At 34.6% G+C, this 14972-nt stretch overlaps 1 protein-coding gene across 1 annotated transcript in view; it reads right to left on the minus strand.

Annotated features, from left to right (window-relative positions):
* Window positions 1–14972, minus strand: part of LOC136025409 (phosphoinositide 3-kinase regulatory subunit 4-like) — a 419187-nt gene that overhangs the window by 373915 nt on the left and 30300 nt on the right. The window contains exons 4-6 of the mRNA XM_065701423.1: window positions 12708–12880; window positions 5271–5381; window positions 2572–2698 (exon numbers count right to left, since the gene is read on the minus strand). Coding sequence (XP_065557495.1) covers window positions 2572–2698; window positions 5271–5381; window positions 12708–12880 — 411 coding nt within the window. The remainder of the gene's footprint in view (window positions 1–2571; window positions 2699–5270; window positions 5382–12707; window positions 12881–14972) is intronic.

Here is a 14972-nt window from a genome sequence, read left to right on the forward strand (position 1 = left end):
TCCATAAATGATGAATATTAAACGAAAATTATTCACAATGATTCATAAATGATGAAAACCTATTATTCAGCTGACACTAAAAATAATTTTTGGGTGATGAAAAATAAACCCTTAAAATGCCACGAGCTTAAAAATTTCGATATAACACCTTAAAGAAGGTATCATTTTCTCAGACCACACTACCTGTCGATGAAAATAAGTCTAGATAAATGGATTTATCCCCATTTGAACGTTCATCTGTACGAGCTTAAAAGAAGCTGCAGGAGCTTGTAAATACTGGCAGATTCCTCATGGAAAGACTCCGTGGGCAAAATATATCAAATAGGATACAAGACTAGTTAAAAGTTGGCTACATAAACAAGTAATTCAACTGCGGTACTGGTATGCGTCGAGCTTTTTTAAGATTTTTTGTCACAGCCAAAGCATTTTGGCCAATTGCTTTGGCTTTAAAACATACATATACATATCATTTCACATTAGTTGAGGAACATTCAAGCAGCAAGGTAATATATAATAAACAAAATTGATAATAAAAAAAAAGAATAGACAAGAATGTGGGTGAACTATTAAGATTTAATTTTGAATCACTCATGATTTAATGATCATTTTATTGAATTTAATTTACCTATTTAATTAATTAACTCTATTTTATTAATTAGTAATAAATTAGCATTCTAATTCCTTTATAATTTAATAATTCCTTTGAATTAATGTTTTCATCAACTTAATTTATTGATTATGATTTGACTTAATTAGGAGGAATATTCATTACCATCACCCCGCTCCCGTTGTAATACAAATTCAATGATATTTGAAATCCGCCATTTTTAAGTTGTTTTTTTTTCCATTGTCCTTAGGCGTAACTTTTGTAAATTTTGCCTTCGAATTTCCAGATATATTCAACTAACAGTTTTTAAAAGCAGGAATAGACTGATCAGATTCGATTTTTGTGCATAGCATGATTTGCAGCGCCCGGCATATCAAATATATCCAATGAGTCGTTCGTACGAGTCCTGATACATCCCAAAGTCTTTTTATCTGATGAACCTTAATGTGAAGGAATGGAAAAAAAAAGAAGACTTTGATTTGACAAAAATTTCAACAAAACGGTTCCATAAGGGCGGGCAACATCGGTTTTTCCCTTAAAGGTTTAGCTTTATTAGTATTTGTTATTATTGGTAACAATAGTTTTATTATTAATTGGTAACAAATTTGGTATTATTTTGTAATAAATTTTATTATTTGGTAACAGATGGTCTGAAATTCTGGACGAAAATAGCGAAGAAATAGAGAAAAGAAGTCACAGAAATTGAATCTAGATTTCAAATAGGAATTACTAAGTTCTAAACGCAATCGAAACGGCTTTAGTTCAGCGTAAACATAGTGCGTACGACTGGCTTTATATTACTAGACTCCAAATATCGGTGGGATGGCCAGACAATCCCTATCTCGTGTGAACTCTCAGTAAAGAAATGAAGAGATCACAAACCGCGGATTAGAAGATGCTCTTAAAGGGGGAAACTTTACAGCTATTGCTGACACCTGATGTAGTAAAGTGGTTTCATTTTTCTGGCACACACTTGAAGTTTATTCCTTAGAAAATTCTCACTAGAGCATCTTCTTTGGGATCACCAGTGAATCCTTAACAAGATAAAATAGATAAGGTAATTTTATTTGAAAAGTACATACAGAACTTTTTAGAACATCTGCTAAGAAAACCCTTAAGGGCTTGTTGGCACCAGGTGGGAGTATTCAATTCAAGGTATTCTAAAACACTATTTTATATAATTCTTCATCCCAATAATAATCAATACAAACATATACAACGACCTTCCTAGTCACATAAAACACACAGAAAAATACTATTCTTTTGTAAGGAAAACTCTTTTCGCTGTGACCTTGAAGGATGCCAGATGATACGGACACGCACTATGAGATCATAATGACCCTGTATTTAAACTCCCCTGACCTGTGGAAACATCGTATGTTGACGTATATGATGTCAATCACAGGCGATAATTTCGATAGAATTAGTTCGATGTCAATGCGTCGAACCTCAGGCTTGTTGAATATGCAAATTCACACCGAGCAAAATTTAGCGGTTAAAGTTACAGCTTATTTAATAATTATTTTCACAGACTGTGAGATCGCTTTATAATCATGTCTGAAGTTACCACCACACTAAGAGCCTGTATAAGTCCATCAGTAATTGATTTTTTTATATCGCACTAAAAATACAATATACTCTAGGCGTATGAGAATTAAAGAATAAAAAAGAGTAGAAAATAAAGGAAAGAGATAAAAAAACAGACGGAGAGAGAATTTATGTGAAAGAGGAAAAATGATCTTGTAAAGACAGTTTCTTACCCTTATTTCCAGGTCTTAAACTTTCTCAAGCGCATGCACCGGACCAGAACCACCAGAACGGAAAGTAAGTGGGTTCAAACCTTTACACACATGGGAATAAAAGAATCAAGAAGAGTAGAGAATTAAGAAAAGAGATAAACAAAGGAGAGAGGGAAAGAATTTGTGTGAAAGAGAAAAATTATACGATTAAAGACAGTTTCTTGCCCTTATTTCCAGGTCTTCAATTTTCTCAAGCACATGCTCCGGACCAGGACCACCAGAACGGAATGCAAGAAGAGATGCCAACGTGAAAGGTGGCACACCTTCAGTCCATAATTCAGTGAGAGCACACCTGTTAAAGAGTACATATGTAAAACACGGCAAAGAGGAAATTAAACACAAATAGATTGACTTTTCAATTCTAAAGCACAAAGGTGAGAGGGTGGCCCTCCGATTTCACAACACTATCTTTGTAAAAGAGTCTTTTTAAAAGGCTCGATGTAAAAAGAGTCACAATCTTCTTTTAATTTATTTAAGCCCCATTTATGATGAATTTATTAATACAGATTTTACTTTTACATCATAATATTTCTCAACCTAAAACATGTCAGATTATGTCAGACCTGGTAAGAGATTGGCTTTTAAAAAGACATTAAAAAAAATGAAATCAGATTTAGTATCTTGATTTGCCATTCAGTATCGAATTTTTAAATCAGTTACTCTTTCACCGTTACATGAAAACAGTTTGTTTTCGTATTAAGGGTTGTTTTTTTTTTCTATCTTTGCAATGAGGACGGCTAGGCAAAGGTTTCGGCCGAAATATTTTGATTACATTTCTGTTTTTTCACTGGCAAAAAATATCCTCGTTTTTTCTTCTACTTGAGTTTTTTTTCATCTTGTAACAGAAGGGTGTTAAACGACGTCTCAAGTTTCTTAGCCATGTGATAAACAGTGTAGCAATTCATACAGGAGAGACAGGCATACCTTCATTCGTTTTTATCTATATAGAAGACATTTAACCTTATTCTGAGGATAAATTGTCGTTTTGTGCGATAATATGGCAGGAAACACGACATTTCTATGGTAAAGTCTTTTTGACTACTTAAACAGGGTATTTAGCTTCTGGTTTCCGTCCGAATGAGCCATTTCCCGATTTCCAAGCACCATCGGTTCGATAAGATTAGCCATAGGAAAAAATAAAATTAAGAGAGAGAGAGAGAGATAGGTTTATTGAAACAACATCGTAGCTAACAGCTAATTTGCGTTGCTTCACTATGCTAAATAATAAATTAACACAAAAAAGAAAAAAAAAGAAGAAAATATCACTCGGCTTTGTTTAGCAAATCCGTAAAAAAAGGTACAAACGAATTTGCGTGGCGGTTCGTGCGTGAAGCTACTGGAACCAGTTTATTTTGGTGACGCGTACGGTTGTTGGGCGGTGCAGTAGGTGGTAAGATGTCTCGATGCTGGGGTTTAGAGAGAAGAAGCTTCCCAAACCTCAGGATAATCTGCTCGTATCTTTGGGCCAACGTGGGGAGGTCGAGTTTAACAAGCGCTTCACCATAAGATAGTTGTCGATCGCCAATAATAATGAACACGGCTCGCTTTTGCACCGACTCAAGTTCTTGGATGAGGTATACAGTACGCTGTGCTGCAGGCCCCCATAGTGGGCTTGCATATTCCAGAACTGGACGGACGTATGTAAGATAAGCTAGCAATAGGCACTGGACATCACAGCCAAATCTACGCATTGTACTCAAAGACTGCAGACATGCATTTGCGTTTTTAACAACATTTTCAACGTGCAAGCCGAAAGAACAATCACTTGAAAAAGTAACTCCCAAAATCTTTATTGAGTCGACAATCGGAAACGGAACATACGGTTGGCTGAATGTGCGCTTCAACGGATTAAAGCGTAAGACCTTTGACTTATTCGTGTTAATGATCAATTTAGAGACATTGCACTCGGCAATAAACGCATCGAAGAAATCGTCACTGAACTCTTTCATAACAATCCCGTTTTCAACTAAGTATTTCAATAGAAAAGAGATATCGTCTATAAACTTGTAATGATCCTCATATTCGACTAGTAGGTAGTTGATCACGGCTATAAATACAATGGCAGCCAACTTTGTGCCCTGCGGAGCTCCACATGTTATACCTGTCCAATCGGAGTCAGAATCCCCCTCAAACAGGGCATAAGCACGCTGTTTCCTGTTAGATAAGAAATCCGTAATCACGGATAACACGCGCTTTTTCGCACCAATTATCTTCAAATTTTGGCCAGCAATCAGGTGGTTAATGAAATTAAAAGCTTTTTGGAAGTCTATTGCACCTAGATCCAGGAACCGATTACCTTTATCCAGCCATGTAAGTATACAATCATACATACGCACTAGATAAATTGTAGTACTGCCCTCCTGGAGTCCATCATACTGGTACTTATCGATAGAAGAACTGATTTAGTCGAGCAATCGACGGAGTACAAATGCTTCCGTAACTTTAGCCAGGCAGGGGGTTATCGAGATATTTTCGATTATTCTCGGGAGGAAAATACGCAAAATTCTCCATTCTTGTGGATCGGAGCTTGAAGCCTTTAAGAACACCGTTCTTGGAGATATGCTGAAGTTGCTGGTTTAGTTTTCATCAAGATCATTCGCCATTTTCAGAGGTATTTTCCATTTTCCGAAAAACAGATTGATTTTCTCAGGCTCATAACTTTGGGTAGGTAATTTTAAAGTTATTGTTTTATGTACCTTATAAAAAAGCCAATTCTTTTGATGTATATTTTGTTATCAAAACGTTTTTATTCTGAGTTTTGTTTTCTATTAGCACAAGTCGCTCGTTACAGTTAGTTACTCGTGGGCAAAAATTACATTCAAAATGAAAAAACAAGAGAAATCAGCCAAACATAAAAAACTTACCCAGCAGAAAATATGTCCATTGCTGGATTCAATTCTCCTTTTAATCCTTGATCTAGGACAGACTGTGAATTAAGCCGAGATATCTGCCGATCTCCACCTTCACTCCTGAACCTAAAACCACAACCATAATTTTAACCTGTATATATTTAAGAGTGATTTCAGTAGACCTCTATTTCGGTATCCCTCTTCAGTACAGCCCTCTATCTGAAGTTAAAGTCAATGACTTAGCAATAAAGTTTACAGAAATAAAGATACAAAGGCTACTTCATCCCCACTTAAAGAAGTTGAAAAAAATTTATGTTGAAGGTAAAAATTACGGTAAAACCGTATACATTCATTATTTACTAGAGTAAAACAAATTAGTCAAAGAACAAACCATTGCTAGAAGGTCAATGACATTTTGCTCGCAATAACACACTACTTAAAACTGCAATGCACACATAGCAAAAGAAACAAACAAGGAGAGAAATTCAGAAGAATAAAGAAATTGAACCTCCTGTTCCTCTCATTTTCATATCACACCCCGTATTAAATTTTGACAATATTATTGACCCAATTTTGCTATTTCTAATTTTGCTTATTAATTATTCTTAATTATTAATTATAGTTTATTGTAATAATAATTATTATAAATATTAAATATTTTTGTAAATATTAAATGTAAATATTATTATACTAAACACTCTAAGCTCAGTCCAGTTCATGACTATGAAGTAATTCTTTGTTTTGTTGTAAATGAAGAAACCACTCCAGAGCCCCTCATGGCCCAAGGTAGGCTATTCCAGATGAACATGTTGCAAAAATATGGAAAGAACTGCATTTATTTATCTTTCTCAAACACTAGCTTGTCCACTTCCCAAGTCTAACACGAATGATAATCAGAATTAGGGGTAAATGTATCAACAAAACGAGCTGGTGCAGTATTGCTCAGAAACTGGTATACTGATGTTGACACTTGGTGAGCACGTAATTGACTAATATTTAAAATACCAAATTTAAAATTGACCAATATTTAAAATTTTAAATTGACCAGCATTTAAAATACCAAATTTAAAATTGACCAATATTTAAAGTTTAAAATTGATCAATATTTAAAATACCAAATCTAAAATTAACCCATATTTAAAATTCAAAATTGACCAATATTTAAAATACCAAATTTAAAATTGACCAATATTTAAAATACCAAATTTAAAACTGAACAATATTTAAAATTTGAAACTGACCAATATTTAAAATTTGAAACTGACCAATATTTAAAATACCAAATTTAAAATTGACCAATATTTATAATTTAAAACTGATCAATATTTAAAATACCAAAAATGGCGATTTGAAGTAGCTAAATCACGAAAAATCATCAAACTTCCCCAGGATTTGAACCGCTAATTTTAAATTATCTGAAATCTTTTGTAATTAGTCGAAAAATTACCTCCCAAAGGCAGCATGGGAACAATACAAAATTGAATAATCGAGCTATAAATGATTTTTAACACAGATACAGGGGGCAAATTAAAAAGTTGTATAAGTAAACTCAGGCCTCTTACAACCGTGGGCAATATAACTTCACGATAATTCTTCCAATTTAAATTATAATCTACGAAAAATCAAAGTGTTTCGTTTCGAACGCCTGAATAATTACAACCGTAGAAAAGCAAATATTTTAGAAACAATCAGAGGCAGCGCACTTTAGTCCTTCGTAAGTGCCTTCAATGTATAATTTTTTAGCTTTATCTTTTCCTGCCACTTTTTATGGTAGGAAACCTCGTATGTACGAGTACAAACTACAGAGTGGAGTCGTTCCATTGGAAATTGAAAGTTCTATTGCTTTCCTTATGATTTGAAAGTTAGTGGACGGTTGCCGATTTCCCTCGTGCGCCCTTTTCATTACTTGAGCCCCTTCCCTGCGTATTCCCCCGAGACATCTGATCAAAAATAAGATAACCATTTTGTTTAAAATAATCAAAAGATCCAATAAATATGAATTTGCCTCCGGGGATAAAATAACCCCATAGACCCTAAGGAAAGTGCCGGAAATACTGCAAATTACCAATTGTTTACACATAAGTTTTATCATGAAAAAAGAGGGGCTTAGATGGACGCTGGGTTTGCGATTCGCTTGAAATAAAGAAACAATTGCATTAAAAAAAAACTTACAAAGGAAAAAACCAAAAGAAAATATGTTCCACAAACAAAAAAGCATCATGACAATCAATAGTCCTCATTCATATAGACTATTGACTATTGATATTATAAAAAAAAATACCTTAAATTTAATCAAAGACTCTCGGAGGATTTAATAAATAGGGATTATGACATTTTTATTAATTTAATAATAGGGATTAATAGGGATATGACAATTGAAAACCATCGAGAGCGACTTTTTTTTAATTACAAAACCAAAACTTTTTTACAACAATTGTAAAAAAAACTTAAGAAATGCATCAAAAATATTTATATGCATTTTTGTTACATTTTCGAGATGGAAAAAATTGGGGAGGGAGGGGGGTGATTAAACCCAGCCCCCTCCTTTGATACGACCTGGCTAGAGTTCTCGTATCCGAGAACTCTACAGTAGAAGTTTCAAGCATCTATCCACAAAAATGTTGAATTTTGCATTTTTTGGCAGAAGACAGATCACGGATGCTTGTTTATTTTTTTTTTTTTTTTTTTTTTTTTTTTTTTTTTTTTTTTTTTTTTTTTTTTTTTCAGGGGTGATCGTATCTTTTCATGGAGGAATTTGTCATGGGGAAAGAAAATTTCCATGAAGGGGGCGCAGGATTTCTTAGCATTTTTTTAAAAAGAACAATGAAAAAATAAATACGAAAAAGTTTTTTCAACTGAAAGTAAGGAGCAGCATTAAAACTTAAATCGAACAGATATTATTGCGCACATGAGGGGTTCACCTCCTCCTAATACCTCTCTCTTTACGCTAAAGTAACTTTATTACTTTCAAGTATTTATTCTATGGCCTTTGTGATTCAGGGGTCATTCTTAAGGAATTGGGACAAAAATTTAAGCTTTAGTGTAAAGAGCGAGGCATTGACGAGGTGGTGAACCCCCTCATATACGTAATAAAAACATACGAATATAGAAGTTCGTTACGTAAGCTAATTCGTAAGTTATGTATATTTTTACTAATAAAACGTTCGTAAAAAATTAAAAGTTTAGTTGCTTTTTTAAATAGCCAAAAAATTGGACGGTAACTATGCCTACTCCCCCACTCTTTTTTTTCTCAAAATAGTCCGATCAAAACTATGAGAAAGCCATTTAGCCCTAAGAATAAATTAATATGCCAATTTCGTTTTAATTATTCATGCCCGGAGAGCCAAAATCAAAACATGCCTAAAAACGTTCAGAAATTAAATAAAAAAAAACGAGTTTTTTTTAAATGAAAGTAAGAAGTGATATTAAAACTTAAAACGAACAGAAATTACTCCGAGTAATTTCTGTTCGTTTTAAGTTTTAATATCGCTCCTTACTTTCAGTTAAAAAAAAACTTGTTTTTTTTTCTTCAATTTGACAATAGAATCATTTCGAAGTCGGAGAGATTTCCAGATTCTGATTCCAGGAACTTTTGGGTTACAAAAAGGTACCAGATCAGTGAGCAACTTTCTTTGTATCTAAATAACTAGGAGTAATACTCGATAACGAACATTTCCATTCAAGTAATGAGTTGTGAAGCTTATCCTAGACTAACAATCATCCGAACAATTAGCAAAGTTTCTATCCCTGAACCTCGATAGAAAGAAGCGCAGATTTTTTTTTTTTTTGGCCAATATACTTCAAGACATCCGGTATATTGTTAAAGGAACAAGATTGCTAGGAATTCACAAACACCTTCAACCAAGCAAAAACACTACCACATCTACACAAAACCACTGCAAAAATATTCCACAGGGGGCCAAGCACTGTTCACGTATTTTGTATAGAAGCATAAAAGACAATAGGTATGATAAACCTGGTAATATTACTTCCCAAAGCTATTTGATCAAATTTTAAGATAGCCGTTTTGTTCAGTATAGTTGAATGATCAAACAACTCTGTCTTTATGGGTAAAATAACCCCCCTTAGTCCGTTGGGAGAGGCCTGTGAGTTATAAAGATAATTTTTTGAACCACATTGACATGCCATAATATAAAGAAAGAGAACGATCAAAATTTTTTTTTTGAAGGCCAAACGAGAATACTGAAAAAAACACACAAAGTGAATATTTCAAGAGTACAACCGCCTCTCTTCTTCAACGCGAACAAAATAGTATATTCAAGGAAAATGCCGAAGGAAACACCAATAAAACAAACACGGAAAGTCAATGTGAAAAAAAAATTAACTAACAAAAAAAAAAAAAAAATGGTAATATTTTTTTCCAAAAATCATTCCACATTTTTTTCGCACAAATAGAGATGTTATCACAGGGAAAGGCAAAGTAGAAAGGCTGAATACTCAAGTTTCTGTTTTCAGTAGCTTTTCAGCATATTCTTAACGAGCTCCTGTTCTCTTTTTTAACAGTTGGTTTGACCTTCCTAAGTCTATCATTAAATCTTTGTTCTTTTCACATTGAACTTTTAGAGCATTTAACGCAGTCTTTGCTACCTGAACCCCAACTAAATCCTTTAACCTCGGAGCGTTATCTAGTCTTTTAATTGATTCTTCCAGACGATAGCCTGAAACCGTTTTTTGCATACATAGCTTTTATTTCCTTCTATCCATCTCATTTTCTAATCCAGCTATGACTTCTTTCTGCTTTTCCTTTCTCTTTCAGTGTTCGACGCTTTTTTTCTTCTCGCTGCTTTCTCTCTTTTTATGACTCTTCAGCTTTCTTGCAAGTTCAGCTTTCAAGATGTTTTCCATGTGCCAATAGGGCAGCCCTTGGATAGCAAATGACCTCAGAGGAAGTTGGTTACAGTTCAACTTTCCGACACTACAACTTCAGTGCAGGTTTAACGGTCAATTTGGCATTGAAAGTACCCTCCAACATAAACGTCCGAAGCTGGTTAAGAGTACGTTTCGATTCAGGGAAACTGCATTCTTCATATGAAGTTAAATGTAAATCGATGAGAGCAGCGCGTACTTCATTGGTCAAGTTAGGACTCCTCCTATCCTTGTCACATGCAAGGATATGTGTCCAGTACCTATCAACACATTGACAGTGTACTTATTAAGCTCCTCTTTCAAATCGATCAATTGCCAGCCACCTTGTAAACTTACAAAACCAACACTTAATAGTCAACTGGTCTACAAAAGCTAGTAACCCTGCAATAGTCATACTTTTTTTTCAAAAAAGCAACAAGGAATTCCATGCGTAACAGCACAACTTTCCTCCTGAAGACGGAATCCTCGCTATTAGATCTTTGGAAGCGAAGACACAATATTCGCGAATACCCAACAAGAACTCAGCCTCAGGCTTTTTGCTCAGACCGTTTAGAGCAAATCGCGGCTTTTCATCAGAATTTACTTCCAAGAGGAAAGAATACATATTCCATATATAGTCACTTAATAGTCAACTTGTCCACAAAAGCTAGTAACCCTGCAATAGTCATACTTTTTTTTCAAAAAAGCAACAAGGAATTCCATGCGTAACAGCACAACTTTCCTCCTGAAGACGGAATCCTCGCTATTAGATCTTTGGAAGCGACGACACAATATTCGCGAATACCCAACAAGAACTCAGCCTCAGGCTTTTTGCTCAGACCTTTTAGAGCAAATCGCGGCTTTTCATCAGAATTTACTTCCAAGAGGAAAGAATACATATTCCATATATAGTCAGTTAATAGTCAACTTGTCCTCATAGTTTTTTTTTAAAGAAGCAACAATGAATTTCACGCGTAACAGCACAACTTTTCTACTAAAGATGGAATCCTCGCTATCAGATCTATGGAAGTGGTGACAAAACATTTGCGAATACCCAACAAGAACTCAGCCTCAGCCTCTTTGTTCAGATCTACTAGAGCTAATCGCGGGTTTTCATTACAACTTACTTTCAAGAGGAAAGATACATACTCAGCTTGGTCTAGCAGTGCTGGGTCAATCGCTTTCTCTTGAAAATACTCCATTTTCAACACACGAGAGAGAACAATGATAGAAAAGTGCCATAGCTTTAAACTAAAGTTTAAACTAGACGTCCATCCTTCTGAAAAAAGTACCAAAATACTCATATGGGATAGCGATAAGACAACAAAGTGCAACTTGGCGACAACCAGCTCCAATTTGACCAGCAAAATCGTTTCTTATTTTGGAGCTATTTGCTAACAATAACTTTCTCCTAGAGACAAAATCAGAAAAATAGGTCCGAACGACTTTCCACTTTTCAATTAGTTTTACTCCTACTTCTGTGAGGGTTAACTATGAGGCTGGAATAAGCATCACGGATTTTTGTTGCGGCTTGGATTCTTGTTTTTAAACAGACTCGAAGTCGTCACATCCTAAGTCATTTGTACGAAGAGTAATGCAGTCTTATGACTAGGCGTGCAATAAAATCATCGAAAAAATTTAGGCTTTATGACATACTTTATTCACAACATGCCGGTTGCAGGTGCCAATGGCCTGTAGCTGATTTCCTTTGTCTTAGTTTCTCAGTTCATAGTCGAAAGTTTCTTGTAAACGTGAGGTCCACTACTACTCATGATGATGATTTGTTGCTACCAGCAGCAATCATCGCCTTTAGTAGACATTCTTTTGACTTCTCAGGCGTTTCCTCCTTGGGTAGTATCATTAATACAGATGGTAAGTGCACTGAAGCTGTAAAAGGTGAATAGCCAAGGCCCAGAGTGAAATGTTTGGAAAATAGGAAGACAGTTATATGAGGCAAGATTAGAATATAGGTAACCACAGCAGCAACAGCGGTCTGGCATGATTCTGAAACCAAGGCGCTTTGAAAGGTAGAGACTATTTGGTTAATGTTGAAGAGAAATCGTCTACGGATAGTTTTAGGTACGTGTTTAACTGACCGCAGGTCCAACAACAAGCTTTGCGAAAATTGGGCTCTATCCCCTTGTCTAGGGCTACAATGAAAGGTTGACATAGCTAGTACACGTTCTACTGTTGAAGGATGACAGATTGTCAAAGATTGCTCTTCTTTGGCAATCCATCGGGATACAAACAAAAAGTAAGTCGTCCCCGAAGGGGCCGAGAAGTGATCTTAAGGAAGAATTTAAAATATAATTGGAATTTTATTGGAGAAGTCGACATAAAGACTTGTTGTGAAAAATGACTATTTTCTTGTTTATTTTCTTTTCGTCAGATGAGTTAGCTTGAGATGGCTTTTGTCTCTGTTTGTGTATTATTTGCACTGCTAAAGTATACGAATAGGCATTTGCCCTTTCTATAAAGCTTCTAAACACAAATCTGCATATACAAATGTTCTATCTTATTCTTTTGAATACTATTAATCCCTCATCACCAGAATTTGTGTTACCAGATGAAATGAGACTTGCATACCTTTCAGGTGCAATATAGCATACTCGTCTTCTTGAAGTATCAAAGAAATACGTAAAGTCCGTTGGATTATCTTCAGGAATATAAGCAGGTTTATAGGAAGCAAAATCAGTGAGAAGCACCCAGGAGAAGCTCGTTAGCATTATATTTTCTAATTTGATGTCTCCATGACAAACCTGAAATGAATAATCCACAGACATTAAATTAAATGAAAAGATTTTCTAATTTAGTGTTATCATGACAATCCTGTAATTAAGTTTTGTTTTTCAGGTCGACTTCAGAAGCTATAAAATTAAATTACAAATTATACTGTTTGTTTCAGGATTAAAAATTTCTGAAAAAGTTTCTCCAACATACAGATAGCAACTCCTGCTATGGATTTTTATAGAAAAAAAAACTGAAAAGATACACAATATTATTTTTCTAAAAAGACTTTGTCAATAAAAAAACTAATTTAAAAAACTGTTTCTACAAGACAAGTTTTTCAAAGAAAAGTAAAGAGCTCCATTAAGCCAGAAATTAGCAAAAATTAAGTCAAATAATCTTCCAAGCGTAAAACTCTTCACAAATCATTATGAATAAATAAATGAAGCTCAAAACGAACAGAAATTACAATAAATAGCCAAGTGATACTCAAAACGAGCAATAATTAACATGAGAAGGCCTGATAATTCCCATTCCTTCTCAAGACAAGAACACAATTTGCGCTTTAATGAAAACAAAATACGCTTGAAATGTTTACATCTTTCTTACTTAAATAAATAAAACAATATCAAAACCTTAAGGAATAAATTTCAGTATATGTCAATTAAACTGACAAATAACATTCATTCGTTTTTTGGCTTTTGTTTTTTGTTGTTTTTTTTTTGTCAGTAAAGCGCAGATTGTGTTCTAGTCTTGAGAAGGCATGGGGATTGTAAGCCCTACTCATGTTAATTTTTGCTCCTTTTTAGTTTGACTCGGCTATTAATTGTAATTTCTGTTCGTTTTGACTTTCATTTATTTATTGATATAGATTTGTAGTAGTTTTACGCTTGGATGATTATTAAATAAAAAAAACGAGTTTTTTTAACTGAAAGTAAGGAGCGACATTAAAACTTAAAACGCACAGAAATTACTTCGTATATGAAAGAGGCTGCTTCCTCATCAACGCCCAGCTCTTTACGCTAAAGTTTGACTCTTTCTCTCAATTCTTCTTTTTAAAACAGTAAAAAACTTTAGCGTAAAGAGCGGGGCGTTGATGAGGAAGCAGCCTCTTTCATATACGAAGTAATTTCTGTGCGTTTTAAGTTTTAATGTCGCTCCTTACTTTCAGTTAAAAAAACTCGTTTTTTTTTATTTAATTTCTGAACGTTTTTGAATCAATGCATGTTTTGATTTTGGCTCTCCGCAGAGGAATAATCAAAACGAAATTTGCATATTTTTTTGGGGGGGGCTAAATGGCTTTCTCATAATTTTGATCGAATGATTTTGAGAAAAAAAGAGCGGGGGCGAAGCCTAGTTGCCCTCCGATTTTTTGATTAATTAAAAAGGCAACTAGAACTTTTAATTTTTTCGAATCTTTTTATTGGTAAAAGATTTACGTAACTTATAAATTAGCTTACGTAAAGAACTTTTGTATTCTCATGTTTTTATTACATATATGAGGGGATTCGCTCCATCGTCAGTACCTCGCTCTTTACACTAAAGCTTAAATTTTATCCCAATTCATTAAGAATGACCCCTGAATCACAAAAGCCGTAGAATAAATAGTTGAAATTACTAAAAATACTTTAGCGTAAAGAGCAAGGTATCATAAGAAGGTGAGCCCCTTATATGGGTAATAATTTCTGTTTGTTTTAAGTTTTATTGCTGTTCCTTAATTCCAGCTGAAAAAGCTTTTTCACATTTATTTTTTAATTTTTCTTTTTAAATAATGCTAGTAAATCCTGCTCTCCCTCCATGGAAGTTTTCTTCTCCCATGACAAATTCTCGATGGAAAGTTCCCCCAGCATATCCCCCTCTTCTCAACCCCTCCCCCCAACCAATAAAATCCTCCTGAAAACGCCTGCATACTTCCCAATAACCATTACTATATGTAAGCACAGGTCAAAGTTTGTAACTTGTTGCCCCTCCCACGGGGACTGTGGGGGAGTAAGTCGTCCCCAAAGACATAGTTATAAGGTTTTTCGACTACGCTGAATAAAATGGCTATCTCAGAATTTTGATCCGTTGACTTTGGGAAAATAATTAGCGTGGGAGGGGGCCTAGGTGCCCTCCAATTTTTTT

Source organism: Artemia franciscana, chromosome 3 (genome assembly GCF_032884065.1).
Source record: "Artemia franciscana chromosome 3, ASM3288406v1, whole genome shotgun sequence".
Taxonomy (NCBI): Eukaryota; Metazoa; Arthropoda; class Branchiopoda; order Anostraca; family Artemiidae; genus Artemia; species Artemia franciscana.